Source organism: Hemiscyllium ocellatum, chromosome 17 (genome assembly GCF_020745735.1).
Source record: "Hemiscyllium ocellatum isolate sHemOce1 chromosome 17, sHemOce1.pat.X.cur, whole genome shotgun sequence".
Taxonomy (NCBI): domain Eukaryota; kingdom Metazoa; phylum Chordata; class Chondrichthyes; order Orectolobiformes; family Hemiscylliidae; genus Hemiscyllium; species Hemiscyllium ocellatum.
In genome coordinates this window covers 40,584,201-40,596,303 of record NC_083417.1, presented here as the reverse complement: position 1 = coordinate 40,596,303, position 12,103 = coordinate 40,584,201, and the positions used below count along the sequence as shown (strand labels likewise).

The window sequence follows — 12,103 nt, the reverse complement described above, 5'->3', positions numbered from 1 at the left end:
ATCCAGACAAAAATGCCAGCACTTCAGGAGCCAGACGCCTGGTGACAGAAACTGCCCAACAGGTATGCAGGATGGAGAAGAGTGGGAATTCGAAAAGTGGCAAAGGCTTGAATGTCAAGGGGCAAGCATTCAGTGTTAGAGATGACAAGATCTCATACTCTTGGTTGAAACCAGCAAGTCAACTAAAATCCTCACAGCTTGCTCCTGCAGAATAACCTATACCCGACAAGAGCCACCCTATCAAGGGGAAGGCCAAACAGAATCAAAACTTGCTGAAGGTGTGAGATGGCAATCAAAACCATTTCACACATCTCAGGTTGTTGCCCATTCATTAAAAGTGCTTCAATAAGACCCCATAATAAGATCGTAGACCAGCTGCAGAAGCATGTCAGTAAGTACGGCTGGACATCATACGCTGAGCTGAGATTGTTCACGAAAGATGGCTCACTGTGGAAACCCGATCTCCTATTTAAGAAAGATCAAAAGATTGCGGTGGTCGATGTTCCAGTGCAGTACAAAAATGACAGCAAAGCTCTTGAAATGGCATGGCAGGAAAAAAAGACAGAAATACAACCACCTTAACGCCGATATAATGAATTGATGGGAGACTCTGAGCCTAAGTACATGTGCTTCATGATGAGTGCTCAAGGCAAGTGGCTAGGCTTGAATAACAGGAAATTCCTCTGCATTGAACGATTCCAAACGTCCGCCCGAAGAACATCCAGGCTCACCTTATCACTGACGCTCTAATTACTACAACTCTTCAGTGATAAGTGAGCAGAATACCACAGACCGGCTATAGCCGGAGACAAGGACCAGCCAACACCCACCAAAAAAAACTTTTAAAAAATGTAAAATGGGGGCGCAAGTCCATTAAAACAGAGATCAGTTATGCAGCAGACTGATGCATTGCATCTTATTTCGAGCCTCATGTAACACCAGTATGACCCGGACCCTGGCCCATGGTAATGCTAGAGAGTACACATTGTCGGCGAGCAATGTAAAGATTTGGAAAAGGCCCTATTGTAAGTGTTTCAAAATAACCCTGGATGCCTGTGCCCTAGAAACAGGATGGGGGATAGGTAGACAGTGTCCGTTATCTCCTTCTGGAACATGCCTTTGCAACGTAAATCTGGAGAAAGATGCAGTGGTTTTTGTCAAAGTTCATTCCGAGCAGCTCTGTGGCGCAGAACTTTGTGCTCTAAGGTCTGTTCCCTGGGACATGCACAGAGACAAACATTGACTGAATTTGAAAGACCATCAGCAATGTGAAAGATGGTCTTTGCTCTGTCCAAAACTTGCTGGTCTTCCAAAGCAAGATGTTGACTCCAACAGTGTTGTAGACTGGCACATTCCAAGGTCCAGGGCTACATGCTTGGGGAAACTGCTGCCGAGGTGCAGTGGAGAAAGACCGGTGTCTAAGGTCTTTACGCTGAAGTTAAATATGGATCCATTCCGTTATTAGACCTCCCCTGGTACCTCAAATATATTCTTGTGCAAGTAAAAAATACCTTTGGTTTAGTTTGTTGAATAGAGTCAAACTCCAAAGTTTGCTTGTTTGTTTCTTCATATGCGACACAACTGAACTGAACTGCTTAAGTGACTATGTATGTGTATTTATTAATCAAGTTTATTTTGAAATAAATAAAAGTAATTTCCTCCTTTGCCTTCCATAACAGCCTGGGATACATTTCACCCAGACTTGGAGGTTTGTCAAACCCTCTAACCCTCTAACGACTCCTTACTCCTGTGCTAAACTGCTCAAGAACCTCTCTGTCCTCCTTCCAAAATTCTACATCCTCCTTCCTCCTTCCTCAAAGTGATGACAGATGTGAAGTACTTATTCAACACCCGGCCAGTTTCCTCTCGCATCCATTCTAGAATAACCAGGGCAGCATGGTGGCACTGTGGTTAGCACTGCTGCCTCACAGTGCCAGAGACCAGGGTTCATTTCCCGCCTCAGGCGACTGTGCAAACTCCACACAGTCATTCTTCCCGTGTCTGCATGGGTTTCCTCCGGGTGCTCCGGTTTCCTCCCACAGTCCAAAGATGTGCGAATCAGGTAAATTGGCCATGCTAAATTGTCCCTAGTGTTAGGTAAGGGGTAAATGTAGGGATATGGGTGGGTTGCGCTTCGGTGGGTCGGTGTGGACTTGTTGGGCTGAAGGGCCTGTTTCCACACTGTAAGTAATCTAATCTAATCTAAATTGGGGAGTGCAGCACATCACGACTGATTCACCTTTAGCCACAAGTACCATTTAGCTGATCCATCTCATCCTCTTCCTGAGGTCTCCAGCATCTCATGCCAGTCATCTGCAAATTTGATTCATTCCATGTGATATCAATAACTGCTAAATGTATTGAATATTACAAAAATGGCCGAACAACGTCTCAACGGTAGTGCTGAATACTTGTGCTTCAATATTAACCATGCCCCTGAACTCTCAGCTCCACTACAACATTGACATCTACCTAACAGTGTGGAAAATTGTCTAGCCGTGTCTTCTTCAAAAAGGCAGAGCAAATTTAACCCAAACAATTATCACAGGATCATTAAGTAATGAAGAGGTTGTCAACCATTGCTAACAAATGGCATTTCCTCAGCAATAGTCTGTTGACTGCAGTTACGTTATGTTCTGCCCAGACAACTCAGCTCCTGGCCTCATTACAGTCTCGGTTTAACTATGGGCAAATAAACTGAACTCCAGAGATGAGATGAGAATGATGGCCCTTCACATATAGGCAGCATTTAACTGAGTGTGGCATCAACGAGGCCTAGCAAAATTGAAATTTGCTGGTATGAGTTTACCCACAGATTGTGATTTTTGGAGGTCAATCATTTCATTCTCCATTCATTACTGCAAGTTCTTCAAGTTCTATCCAAGACCTAACCATTATTGACTCCTTCATCTTTCTTCCATCATAAAGTCAAAACTGAGAAAATTCTTTGTGCAATCATCTGTGTTTCAGTACAGTGCATGATTCTTCAGACACTGAAGCCATCCATGACCATGTCCAACAAGAGTTACGCAGTGGTCTGGCTTGGTCTGTGAAGTGCCAAGTAGTATTTGTGCCACATTAATGCTGGGGAATTACTATTTCCAATTAAAAAATACGTCACTATTTCCCTTGACATTTGATCACCAACTATCAATATTCTTGGAGTAACCATTGACCAGAAACTGAGCTGTGTCAGTCATGTGACTATTGTGGCTGCAAGAGTGGTCAGAATCTGGGAATTCTGCAACAAGTAGTTCACTACCTGACTTCTAAAGCCTGTCCCCTTCATACAAGGCATAAGTGAGGCATGCAATGGATTATTTGCCATTTGGCTGGGTAAGTGCAACTTCAGCAACTCTGGAATCTCATTACCACCCAGGGCAAGCATCATGCTTGGTATACAAGATGTACTCACCGGGGCTCCTTTAAATACAGCTTACAAACTCCACGGCATCTGCAGCCGAGAAGGGCTTAGATAGGATGTGCTTAGGAGTATCACACCTGAAACTTCCCCTTCAAGTCATGTACCATCTTGACTTGGAGCTATAACTTGACTTGGAATGTACCTTCACTTATTAAGTCAGAATCCTGAAACTCCCTTCCTAACAGCACTGTGCAATATGTACACCACATGAGCTGTAACAGTTCAAGAAACCCACTACCACCTTCTCAAGGACTAATGGGGATGGTTATCAAATGCTGGGCTAGTCAGTGCCCACATCCTGCGAAGATTATTTTTCAATTCAAAGAAAGGGAAGTTTTCTGTGAACATTTATCACTCTCAACAGATTTCATAAAAACAGTAACTGGCCATGATCTTATTGCAGTTTATGGTCATGAATTGACGGTTACTTTTCCCACAAAACACCACTGACCATTTGTCAAAACTGATTTTGAAACATTTTGAGTAGCGCAAGGACCTGAGAGGTGCTTTTCCAATGCAGAAGTACTGTTTTACTCTAACAATATGCATTTGATATGTTTTCAATTAGCTAAGTGAATGTAAGAGTTGTAATTTCAAGATCTTGTGTATTAAAATATGCATATTTCATGTTTAAGCATTTAAAACAACTGAATTATTGTTTGTCTAATCACTTATTTTATCTTTGTTCCAGATTTATTTCTTACCACGAAAGAGCCTGATGGAATTCACTTCGAAATTTGGGAAAACAAGGTATTCCATAAATGCCTTTGACTTTCTTAGTGATAGGTGTGGCAGTTGGAAAACTTAACACAAATAGATTAAGGTGACATTACAAGATTGAACCGTGGAGGTTGTTTTCCTTCTAATTGTGCAACATCTGCCCTGGGGTGTTGTTTGACTCTGGAACCCTGAAATGGAGAAATGTCCAATCCCAGACCACTAACTTTGTTTGATTTTTTTTTAAATCTAAAAGGCAATATAGTCTTATGATATTAGATAAACACCATCTTTTTGTATTTTTGTTTTTGAAATCATACATAACATGAAAGATATTCTTCACAGTTCTGTTCTCCTTCCATTGGAAGAATTGTAGCATGTTTTCAATCAGATTGCAGATATTCATTGCATCAACTTCATGTTCAATGTTCCTGGGAAATGCTATTCTACCTTGAACAGACATACCTAAAAGCCTTCAGATTTTCTACTAAATTTGAGCTGATGAAAAAGTGCGTAATCAATTTAGAAGCTGTTTTTGTCGAATCGTATTCTGAGAACAGTGCCAAGTGAAATAAATGAAAATTAAGTTCAAGGAAATTCCTTTGGGGAACAGGAGGAGATGTGAATATTCATGAGTATCATCTCCACCTGCAATGAATGTAATTGGAATTAATATATTTGAAATTGCCCAAAAGTTTATAATTATTGAACTATTAAATTGTCTTAGCAATTTGTATAATATTGCTTCATGTTGCTAAAGATCCTGATTTCTTAATTGATTTACTAATCATTAATTTTGGTCAAATAAATTCATCGTAATAGTACTTTGAATTCTGCATAGTCTATCATTCTATGAAGGTTATTTGGATCAATTTGCTGAGATGTGATGAACTGCAGAGAATTCTATACCTGCCATACTCTTGAAGTAGAGCAAATTAAGTATTCCAACAGTTAGTCTGCTCTCAATTTGAGTTCACTGTAATTTAGGTTCATTGTCCTTCCCATGTCATGTTGTGGGTGGATTTATATCCCAGCAAAACAGTATTGACATCATGAGCATAACATCTGTCCGATTATATTAAGATGTCAGTGAAGAATAATGAGAGAACAAATGAATCCAATCATAAGGCTTTGAACTGATTAGAGAAATGTAACGGTTCAAATGCACAAATCATTAAAGGTGAAAACAAGTTTATGAAACCAATCACCTCAAATGGTTTGTAAACAGTTTTATCAATAAATGTAGAGACTAAATGCAAAGAAAATGTGTTAGTGCTAACCCCAGGTACATCTGGAAATGTTAATATATGAAGAATAAAAAGGTCATGAAAAGAGGTCTAAAGAATTTTTTTTGCTATGATATCTGATTTGAAAGCTTGCAATTATAAGGAAAGACTATGGAAATTAGATTTTCCATTCAAGAGATAAGGTTAAGAGACAACTTCATGGCACTGTTTGAAATGGAGTTCTGACGAATTAAATATTAAAATCTATATCCATATGCCATGTGGATCAATGCAATGCATCATGCAATGGAATTAATTTCTGATAGAGAGAGCTTGGAGTAGATTTTTAAGTTTTTAAAATGTTTGTTAGGATGCAGATTGCTCTCCCAGAAGTGGAGGAGACAGCAGAATCCAAAATAGGTTTTAAACTTAAACAAATAAATTGAATTGAATAAAACAATCCAAAAGAAATGTATGAGAATGAGACTGAATGATTTGATTATGAAGTTTTTTTAGGGATCTCTCTCGAATATGTGTTGTAAAATTCTAAAATCCTGAATCTTGTGTGCTTAATGCTAGAGTTTTCTACCTAGCGTTGTTGAACAGTTGTGTACTTGGATCTGGAGGGTGGTCTTGCCTAGAAATATATTATATTATCTACATTTGGAATAGTCTTCCTTATTTTTTGACCTTGCCCAAAAGGTTTTCAGTTGTACCAGGTACGAGGGATGTTTGGAACTGGAAATAGCAGAAAATGCTAGCAATACCCAGCAGGCCAGGAAGCTCTAGTAGGGAGAAAAGAACATTTCAAACCAATTCCTTTGTTCAGAAATAGAAGAAGTCCATGCTAGCAACTTCCTGGCCCTCATCTTTAATACCATTACTTTCACATTAATTTTCTGTAGCCTCCAGTGTGTTGTTCCTTCTCCCTCCCTTCTCTTTCAGCATTTTAAAGGAACCATTGTCTCTAACACCCATGCTCTTTTCAATAAAATCATTATTTTTTAGCACTGGAATCGCAAGGTCAACCTTTCCCTTCTGTTTTTCCAACATAAAGAGCCCAATATATAACTTCTAGGTGAAAAATTGTTTTGTATGTATCTCTTCCAATTTGATACGCACTGTTTTGACCATTACAAGATCTGATGCAATTTGGGTTATCATTTTGCAGAAACACCACCTTTCAATCTAAAAGCATGATTGTAAGTTTCCAGTCACTAACCTTTTTTAATTCTTTGTTCTGATCACACTCTGACCTCAGCATCTACACTGTTAAGTGAATTGCAAAGGAACTCTAGGGAACAGCATCTCATCTTTCTATAAAAACCTTCCAAACTCAACATTGATTTCACTGACTTCAGATCGTGACCACTACTCTGAAATTTTTCAATCTGATAACAGTAATTTGTAGTGTTGTTGCTATTTTTATAATAGAATAGAATATCCTTTATTGTCATTTGTATTCCAGTACAAATGTACAGAGGAGTACAGTGAAACATTTTTACAATGGCTACCTTTTACTGGTGCTATCTTATGTTCAAGTACCTAGGTAAAATCTTAAGATAAGGAAATATAGTCTTGTTATTCAAAGAGGATTTAAAAGGAAAGCATTAGCATTGTAAATTACAATCCAGTTGCGAAAGGGATTTAAATTATAGTCCAGTAAAGAATTCTAGAAGCAGCAGCTCAATTTGCCAAAGTCTAAACAAATCTTTTGTTTCTGTATTTGTCTGTTACATTGCTGTTTTCCCTTGCATCGCCATCCTTTGTTTTGGATTAAGCATTCTTACATTCCACACTATTGCAGACCTTCCTTTTATCTTTTCCCTTCATCCTCTTCTCCTTTCCTATCTTTTCTTACTATTGCACTAAGATTGTGAAATTACCAACTTTACACAGTACTGATGATGGTCATCAACCTGAAATATTAACTTTCTCTTCTCTGCCTAATAAGCTAAGTATTTATAGCATTTTCTATCATTGTCTTAATTCTACCATTATCTTCCTGTATAATCTGGAGCAATTAATGCAGAGCCATTGTGATAGACATAAGCTTCCTGCTTTGTATTTACTCTATGTTCAATGCAACATAATCACTTAAATCCCCTATCATCAATATCATGTAGATCGCCATCAATAAGAAACTGAATAGGAGCAGCCACGTAAAGCTGTGATTATTGACTGGGTGTTGGCTCTTTAAAACTTTCCCCATCTGCAAGACATAAGTCAAGTTGGAAAACTCTTCACTTTCTTCCATAGGTAGAGTTCCATCTTAACATGGACATTGTTGTTGGGCCAAAGTCTTAGAACTCCTACCAGAAGTACTTTGTGACAGTGTAGTGATTCAAATAAAAAAACCCATAACTACCTTCTCCAGTGCATTTTGAAATGGACAATAAAATGTGAACCATCCCAGTGATGCCACATAATGAAAAATATTTGGCATTGTTATGTCCTTGCAAAACATGCTGAGACTTAAGTTCACAGTAAAGACTTTTGCATGTAGCTTGGAAGATTGTTTAATAATTATCTGACTTTTAGAAGCTTTAAAAATCTTACTCTAATAGATAGTGTCATGTTCTCCCCTGTTTCAATCTTGTTTGCAAGTGAAGAATGAGCTATATTCAAAGCAATATCTTCAGTTTTGATGGTGACTCATCACATATTCAAGGTATGGCATGTAGTTTGCAACTAATAACTTTTAACAGTAACCACTAATGGAAAATATTCAGCCTGGAGTCTGGTTACTAGTGGTGTACCACAAGGATCTGTTTTGGGACCACTGCTATTTGTCATTTTTATAAATGACCTAGATGCAGGCATAGGTGGCTAGATTAGTAAATTTGCAGACGACACTAAAGTGGACAGTTTGGAAGAATGTTACAGGTTGCAGGGGGACTTGGATAAACTGTGGAATTAGGCTGAGAGGTTGCAAATGGAGTTCAATGCAGCTAAATGTGAGGTGATGCACTTTGGGAAGAACAACAGGAAGGCAGAGTACTGGGTCAGTGGAAAAATTCTTGGTAGTGTTGATGTGCAGAGAGATCTTGGAGTCCATGTACATAGATCCCTGAAAGTTTTATCGCCCAGGTGGATAGTGCTGTTAGAAGGCATATGGTGTGTTAGGTTTCATTCGTAGAGGGATTGAGTTCTATACAAAACGCTGGTGTGGCCACACTTGTAATATTGTGTACAGTTCTGGTCCCTATATTTCAGGAAGGATGTGGAAGCATTGGAAAAGGTGCAGAGGAGATTTACCAGGATGTTGCCCGGTCTGGAGGGAAGGTCTTATGAGGAAAGGCTGAGACTTGAATCTGTTATCATTGACAAGAAGAAGGCTAAGAGTGGATTTGATGGAGACATACAAGATGATCAGAGGATTAGATAGGGTAGACAGTAAAAGTCTTTTTCCTAGGATGATGACATCAGCGTGTACAAGGGGGCATAACTACAAATTGAGGGTAATAGATTTAAGACAGACGTCAGAGGCAGGTTCTTTACGCAGAGAGTGATAAGGGCGCGGAATGCCATAAATGCTAATGTAGTCAACTCAGCCACATTAGGGAGATTTAAACAAACCTTAGATAAACACATGGATGATTTTGAGATAGTGTACGGGGGCGAGCTGAGAATAGTTCACAGGTCAGCGCAACATCAAGGGCCGAAGGGCCTGTCCTGTGCTCTATCGTTCTATGTAATGTGTTGAGGGAAATTAGGACAGCCAATTTTTGCTGTGAAAGGGCCAAAAAACAGCAAATAATGGTGACCAGATAATCTTTATCATATGATGCCATATGCTAGGGAAGAATGTTGTCCAAAACTCCCAGAGTTCCCTGTTCTTCTTTGATTGATTAGTTCTGTGGGATCCTCTGCATCCACTTAAATAACAAGATTTAACCTTAGTTGAATTTTCTCAGTACTGTTATATGGTCAATCCAGTGCAATACATGAAATTGCTGTTAAGGGAGCCAAGTGGATCAGGCTAAAGACGAAATAGTACTGCAGCATATTTTAAAGTTTTATGTTTTGGACTATTGTGCAAAGCATCGAGAAGTCTCATTTGCTGATAAATGAATTTTTTATATATTAAACAAATGATGGAGCAACACACTTGACGGTGCAAAGACTACTGCTACAAGGGTACAAATCTGTCCTATAGAGAATGTTTCTTTATAATCAATTCTTCATTAACCTACTCCCAACAGGATGGAAATTTCTCAAAAGCTCCTGCCTCATATGAGATGTCAAAGCCTTCAGATGCCAAGAAAATTGGACAATCGGTTTTTGCTGATTTTGGTAAGATTTCCTGATCCTTTTCCTGTGCTTTGCTTACAACTGTAGTCATTTAGATCAAGATTTTTGAAGCCTAATGCAGAAACAATTGGACCAAGTTTACTTCACCAATGAGAAGCAAAATTGTTTTCTGATTTTATTTGAACTGCTGTGATGAAATCCATTTTATTTGTATGCATTTGTGTTGTGTATGTCCTGGGCTGGTGGAAGTGGAAAGTAAGTTAGCTGGACAATTGTGACATTCAGGGAACATGGCATTATAATGATTGCTACATACAATCCTGCTTAGGATCAAGGGTGGAGCTTTTTAAAATAAATTTTTAGCAGTAGTGCAGTTCGAGCACAAGTGAACAGAGACATAGAACATTGAACAGTACAGTACAATGTGCCAAGCATTTATCTTAATCTAAATTTGGAGATGCCGGTGTTGGACTGGGGTTAAACCTGTTGGACTATAACCTGGTGTTGTGTGATTTTTAATCTTAATCTAAGATCAACCTAACCTACACACCCCTCAATTTATTGCTGTCCATGTGCTTGTCCAGCAGTCACTTAAATGTCCCTAATGTCTCTGACTCTGCTACACTGTTGGCAGTGCGTTCCACGCACCCACCCCTCACTGCATAAAGAACCTACCTCTGATATCTCCCCTACACCTTCCTCCAGTCACCTTAAAATTATGACCCCTTGTGACAGCCGCTTCTGCCTTGGGAAAATCTCTGGATGTTTGCTCTGTCTCTATGCCTCTTATAATCTTGTACACCTTAATCAAGTCACCTCTCTTTCTTCTTCTCTCTAGTGTGAAATGTCCTAGCTCACTCAACCTCTCTTCATAAGGCAGCATCCTGGTAAATCTCTGCACCCTCTCTAAAGCATCTACATCCTTCCTATAATGAGGCAACCAGAACTGGGCACAATATTCTAACCATGGTTTTATAGAGCTGCAGCAAAACCTCATTGCTCTTAAACTCAGTCCCCCGTTAATAAAAACCAAAACACCATACGCCGCCTTAACAACTCGATATCAACTTTGGTGACAACGTTTGAGGGATCAATGTACATGGATCCCAAGATCCCACTGGTCCTCCACGCTGCCAAGAATCCTGTCTTTAACCGTGTATTCAGCATTCAAATTCAACCTTCCAAAATGAATTACTTTGCATTTAACAAGGTTGAAATCCATCTGCAACTTCTCAGTCCAACCCTGCATCCTGTCAATGTCTTAATGTAGCCTGCAACAGCCCTCTACGCTATCTACAACACCACTAACTTTTGTATCATCGACAGACTTACTAACTCACCGTCCACTTCTTCATCCGAGTCATTCTTAAAACTTAGAAAGAGTAGAGGCCCAAGAACAGATCCCTATAAAACACCACTGGTCACCAGTCTCCAGGCAGAATACTTTCCATCCACCAACACTCACTGTCTTCTTTCGGCCAGTCAATTCTGTATCCAAACAGCCATATTTCTCTGTATCCCATATCTCTTAACTTGCTGAATGAGCCTACCATGGGAACCTTATCAAATGTCTAACTGAAATCCATATACACCACATCCACTGCTTGACTTTCATCAATGTGTCTCATCACATCCTCAAAGAACTCAGTGAGGCTTGGGAGGCATGACCTGCTCCTCTCAAAGCCATGATGACTCTCTTTAATAAAATTGTTTTTCCAAATATCAGACTGTCAGTTTTGGTCAGTTTGCTAGCGGCAGTGAAAGCAGATCATTGGTTTTTCAGGATGCTAGTCACTCCAGTACTGAAGAGCAGCGAGAGGATTCTCAGTCTTGAAAAGGATGCTGCTGTAGCAGCCTCAGAGCACTTGGGCCTCAGTATTAACATGCTTATGACAGGGCTTAGGAAAAGCCATGAAGGTTGTGCAGGTTCAGGAGAAGTCTGTGAGCCATTTAATAGATTCATGCAGTGCTGATTGAGGATGAGAGACAAATCAACTGCAGTTGCTGGAATCCAAAGTAGAGACATAGGAGGCTGGAAGAACACAGCAAGCCAGGCCACATCAGGAGATGGCGATCAACATTTCAGATATATATCTTCTTCAGAAATGGAGATGGGGGTAGGAGGAGCTGCAGATAAAGGGGAGTAGGATGGGTTTTGTTTGGGAAGAGGGACAGAGTGGTGAGGTAGTGATAGGTGAACACAGGTAGTGGGTACGATCAGGTTGGTCGATGGGAGGAATGAATCAACCAACCCAGAATTGATCAACTCATGAATCGGAAGATAAGTTGGAAAACGAACACCTTATTAGATTAGATTACTTACAATGTGGAAACAGGCCCTTCGGCCCAACAAGTCCACACCGACCCGCCGAAGCGCAACCCACCCATACCCCTACATTTACCTCTTATCTAACACTACGGGCAATTTAGCATGGCCAATTCACCTGACCCGCACATCTTTGGACTGTGGGAGGAAACCGGA

General features: G+C 39.8%; 1 protein-coding gene across 1 annotated transcript in view; it reads left to right on the top strand.

The window, feature by feature from the left end:
* Positions 1-12,103, top strand: part of itfg1 (integrin alpha FG-GAP repeat containing 1) — a 245,573-nt gene that overhangs the window by 73,901 nt on the left and 159,569 nt on the right. The window contains exons 7-8 of the mRNA XM_060837695.1: positions 4,116-4,174; positions 9,573-9,663. Of these exons, the coding sequence (XP_060693678.1) occupies positions 4,116-4,174; positions 9,573-9,663 (150 nt within the window). The remainder of the gene's footprint in view (positions 1-4,115; positions 4,175-9,572; positions 9,664-12,103) is intronic.